Consider the following 5,232-nt stretch of genomic DNA (forward strand, 5'->3'; position numbering starts at 1 on the left):
GCATTTTATCTATCTATCTATCTATCTATCTATCTATCTATCTATCTATCTATCTATTTTTAATCTTATCGGGGAACAGCCATGGTCACTGGTTACACATTGCTCTCATGCTACAATGGCATAGTTGACTCTTTTAGGGAGGGCGCAGCTCACAGTGGCCCATGCGGAGATCGAATCCGCAAGCTTGGTGTTACCAGCACCACGCTCTAACCAACTGAGCTAACCGGTCACCGCTTCTGAGCAATTAAAATGCATTTAGTCATTTAACGCTCATGGGAACCCTATTAAGTGCTATGGTCATGCCTGGGTCACAGATGAGGACACTTAAAGCGATATGAGGTTGAAGCCAGTGATGGAAGCTGTCTCAGAGGTGGCCCTCTCAGGGAAGCCCACGAATCAAGGGGATGAAAGGTGACATGGCCGCAAGCCCCCTTCCTTGCCTATCTTCACCCCCCACGCCCTACCTGAGGAGGCCTCATTCCAGGAGCTCACATTTGAAATTCCACAGGCACATCATAAATAGCCATCAGCTGGGGAGCAGAGAAGTAAACTCTGGGCCATCTCTGTTACGGACCATTAGGCACCAGTTCAAGAGAATGAAGTCAGACTGTGGCATGCCTCAGAAAAATCCCCGAGACGCAGTGTCAAACGATGAAATCAGGCAGCCAAACAGGCCCATTTGTGTAAAAATATATGTGGTAACAGTGGCACAAAAACCACATATACATACCAAATCTAACTATATAATCAGATCTCTGCTTTTAATCTATACACTCTTGTACTATTTGAACATTTATTTAATAATGAGAGGGCACTCACTCTGTTACTTGAGTATTTAAAAACTTAAAAAATGCAAAGTATCTCTAAAAATAGTTTTAACACCACGTCTGCCATAAAAGGAGGAAAAAATAGGGGGTCCTATTTACTCAACTCTTGAAAACACTCACACACATACAGGCGTAAATCCATGGGAAATAGGGAATTTCTCAGAGGCTCGCAGATGTGATTTCAGTCACTGGCCCACCGGGTCTCACAATTTCGGGAGCTCTCAACCTCAGCTGCCCATTGTAATCACGTGGGGAGCTTTAAAAAGTCTTGATGCCCAGGCCCCCGCGCACACGTTAAGTGAATCAGAATCCCAAGAAGGGGCCTGGGCATCAACATTTGCAAAGCTCCTCAGGGGGTTCCAACAGGCAGGCAGGGCTGAGAACCACACATCCTGAGCGGAAGGAACTCCACTAAGACCCAAGGGGGAGGGCCCCAGACCAGGGCCCAGACACAGTACCTGGTAGGTCTTGGTCTTCATGGCCATCACGGCATTGACGGGGACCATGAAGATCATTACAGCCACTCCGGCCAGGACGGAGGGACCCAGGTTCTAGGGAAGGAGAGAGAACAAAGGCCTTCACACCGGCTTCCCCGGGCTGAGCCACCCCACGCCCACCCTGCCCAGAGAGCTGAGGGCAGTTCCAGTACTTCTACCCAACGACGGGCTAGGAAGCGTTTTCAGATTTATTCCCAAGCATCTCTCAGGGTCCCACAACCCCTTTAAGGATCTTTTATCCAAAAACCCTTGGGACCAGGTAAGTTTTGCTCCTTAGAATTTTAGAAAGGTGATAAGGTGTTGAGCAGAAAAAGTGAACACCGCTGGCCTGAGGGTTCACCTTGTTTGAAGGCCTGCTTATAAATCAGGCCTCTGGCTGGCGTCTGGGCGCTTGGATTTGGGGAGGATTCCCACCATTCTCAGAACTGTAAGAGAGGCTCCCTGACCTAGACTGTGTGTACAAACAACATGGTGTGTGCTGAATACCCCTTTTCCTCCTGGGAGTCTGGGAGTTTGGTATGTGCCAGGCAGAGGCTGCCTAGGTGACCGGCCCCAGCGAAAACCCTGGGAGTGAGGTCTCTACCGAGTTTGCCTGGCTGGGAACGTTTCACACAAACTGCCCCAACTGGTTGCCAGAGATACAGAGCATCCTGTGTGACTCCACTGCAAGAGGACTCTTGGGCACTTTTACCTGGTGTCGCCAAAAAACCTGCCCCCTGCATCTCTACCCTTCGCTAATCCCGCTGTAATAAATCATAACCCTGAGTCATCCCGGCGAATCATCAACCTGGAGTGGTCTTGGGGAACCCCTGACACAGGCGTACACGCCCTTCTATTGCATTCCACCCCAGCGGGGCCTGGCACAGTACTCCATCACCAAATGCTCTCATTTTTCAGCAGCAAAATAGGTACCTTCCCACTGACAGGGATAACCAAGATTATACATATTTCACACCAGTACCTGTGAGAGTGAAGGTGGTTTCCACCAGCCTAAGGCATTCAGAATCAACTCTAACAGCAAACAGTACTAATTAAAGGAGACGGCGCGCAGCTGTGTGCCTGGCACTGCTCCATGAGCATGACCTGTGCTAATTCATTCCATTGTCCCAACATCCCTATGATGAGAGGTACCCTTATGATCACCAGTTTTGAACGGGAGGACACTGAGGCTTAGAGACTTTAAATGACAAGGTCACAGAGCTAGTAATGAAAGAGTCAGGAACCCAGGCAGCCTGATTNTGTGATTTGCTATCACTTGTGGAGGAGTAAATAAAAGATACATGAGTTTAACGGCATTGATTACAAATAGTCACTATTATACTGGTATATATGTAGGCTCTCCCTCTGGAAATGCACAAAAGAAGCTGGTGTGGAGAGGGAAGCTAGGTGGCTGGGACCTGAGTGGGGGAGACAGTTTTGATTGTCACAGCTGGGGAGGTAGGGGAGAGAGAGCACTTGGCACAGGCAAGTCCCAATAACAAGGAAACAAAGAATTATCGGGCCCCAAATGTCCACGGTGTTGAGGTCGAGAAACCCTGTTGCAGGCCCTTTGGAACAGCTTTCCTTGTTTTTACCATGGGAATGAATTACTATTTTTAAAATAAAATGTATCACATGTCAGATTATTTTACAGTTATATAAGTTACACGGTGACACTAGGTCACACATTGAAGAAAAATAATAATAAAATGGACCTCCTATTCAACTACCATTCAGTCTTACATTGCTTTTACTTTTAAAAATAAAAGAGGGCCCTCAAAGACCTGCAGAAAGTCGGGGAGACTGAAGTTTGAAAAGAACGAGGCGGCAGAACCTTCCAGCTTAGAAGGCTGGAGCGTTTGAGCCGAAAGGGACCTTAGGGAACACGGAGTCCCAGAACAGCTAAGAGATGTCACTTCTTGTGCCAACTCCAGTCAACTGACAGTGGTCACCTGGAGGGCTGACTGAACATAGCTTGACGGGACAGAACGCCATGACTGATCATGGATATCTGATGGGAGATGGGGGAGGGCAGGGCCCCACGTGTGACATCGCTGTGGCCTAACGCCTTCATGTTTCCTATGTGAGAACCCCGAGGCAGGGACTTGGAAGGGCTGGCTTCAGGTCGCACTGGGAGCTGGCAGAACAACTCAGCAGGTGTCCTGCCTCTCAGAAGAACGCTCCCTTCCTCTAAGCCAGGGCTCAGCAAACGAAGGCCCACACCTGTGTATGTCTGGCCCGTGAACTTAGAACGGAGTTTACATTTTTACACGATTTTTAACAATTAAAAGAATGATACTTAATAACACATGAAGATTCTATCCAATTCAAATTTCAGTTGTCTATAAATAAATGTTTACAGGAACATAGCCCTATCCATTCATCTATGCATTATGTATTATGTAAGCAGTTGTGACAGGCACCATATTTACTACGAACGCCCACAACATTGACTAGTGGGTCCTTTACCGAAAAGGTGGCTTACTTCCACTTTCGGCCAGTGTTTCTCAAACCAGCTGCGGGGGAGGCTGCTAAAATTCAGGTTCTGTTTCAGCCAGTCTGGGGTGAGGCCTGAGGGTCTCTGCATTTCTAACAAGGTGACACAACGCTGCTGGCCCATGGGCGACATTCTTTGAGTAGGAAGGATTTACTCCAATGGTTCTCAAAGTATGTATGTACCCCCGAACCATCACCCATCAGTAACACCTGGAAACACGTTAGAAATACAAATATTCGGGCCCCACCCAGACCTACTGGATCTGAAACTCGAGGTGGGGCCCATCGACCTGTGTTTTAATAAGCCCCCCCTCCCCAGTGATTCTGACGTTCACGCAGGTTTAAACATCATTGCTCTCTGCCACGCTGTCTTGTGTGCGGGTTCAGGCTCTGGGAGCCAGTAAGCTGAGCCTAACGGAGCCCAGCGTCAGAATAAACACAAGTTAACCAACACTGAAACGGTGGGTGTTTCTTTAAACGTCCCACCTGCAACTCAGCTGTGGTGAGGCAGATGGCAGTCGGATAGAAAGCTGTCATGGTTGTGTAAATGTGTGCTTTTAGTTCACAGAAACTCCCCATAAGGATATGTGTTTGCCAACATACCTAAGAAGCAACAGCCATTATTAGCACGGCATTTTGAAAAGAATGGCAAAGTTAAGAACCAAAAGAAAGGAAAAACAAACACGGGCACTAACCATTCTTAACTGCTGACTGTGCATAAAGGGTTCCCACGGTCCATCTCTATATGGGCTCTTGTTTGGGACCACCTTTGTCAAAAGAGTAACTTGCATTTGTTGTCTTTAAACTTTTCAAAGTTGGCCATCCAGAAAGAGACCCATTAAAGTACCCTGAGACATGCATATTGAAAGGGGGACCATCCTAAAAAGCCAGCATTGGGAGATGAGATGCTTTAAGTCAACAATGGCACATCCATGCGGTGGACAAGCATGTCTCATTAAAATACACAAAGCAGAGCCAAAGGCACAGCCTGAGAGGTTATATGTTAAGTCCAAAAATTGGGCTAAAGAGGTTATATATTAAGTCCAACAAGGTCTATGACTGCATTTCAATATAATAAAAATGTTTTAAAATCTCTGTCACATAAACATTTTTTTTTTTTTTTCTGAAAAGATACATAAAACCGTCACTTTGCAGGAGAGGGAAAGATGGAAGAGAAGACAAGATAGTTTTCATTTTATAACTTTCTACATGGGCTCATTTTCCGTTTTAATCATGAGTGACAAACATTTACTGAGCACCTGCCGTGCACTGTCTTAGGCGCTGGGGACGCAGTAACGAACAGAAACGACAAAGTCCCTGCCTTCCTGGAGCTGACGTTCCAGTGCAGAGAGACACATAAATGAAAGAGTGAGTGAATTTTAGACTGTGTTTGGCCTTGTGGCTCAAAGTGAGGTCCACAGGTCACTGCCAAT

The 5,232-nt window shown here is 46.9% G+C and overlaps 1 protein-coding gene and 1 non-coding gene across 2 annotated transcripts in view; both read right to left on the reverse strand.

The window, feature by feature from the left end:
* Window positions 1-5,232, reverse strand: part of ABCC1 (ATP binding cassette subfamily C member 1 (ABCC1 blood group)) — a 126,110-nt gene that overhangs the window by 51,661 nt on the left and 69,217 nt on the right. The window contains exon 11 of the mRNA XM_019666077.1: window positions 1,267-1,378. Coding sequence (XP_019521622.1) covers window positions 1,267-1,378 — 112 coding nt within the window. The remainder of the gene's footprint in view (window positions 1-1,266; window positions 1,379-5,232) is intronic.
* On the reverse strand, window positions 156-229 carry TRNAT-GGU (transfer RNA threonine (anticodon GGU)). The gene has a single exon. It is a non-coding gene; the product is annotated as a tRNA-Thr (tRNA).

The sequence above is a fragment of the Hipposideros armiger genome, unplaced genomic scaffold (genome assembly GCF_001890085.2).
Source record: "Hipposideros armiger isolate ML-2016 unplaced genomic scaffold, ASM189008v1 scaffold_460, whole genome shotgun sequence".
NCBI lineage: Eukaryota > Metazoa > Chordata > Mammalia > Chiroptera > Hipposideridae > Hipposideros > Hipposideros armiger.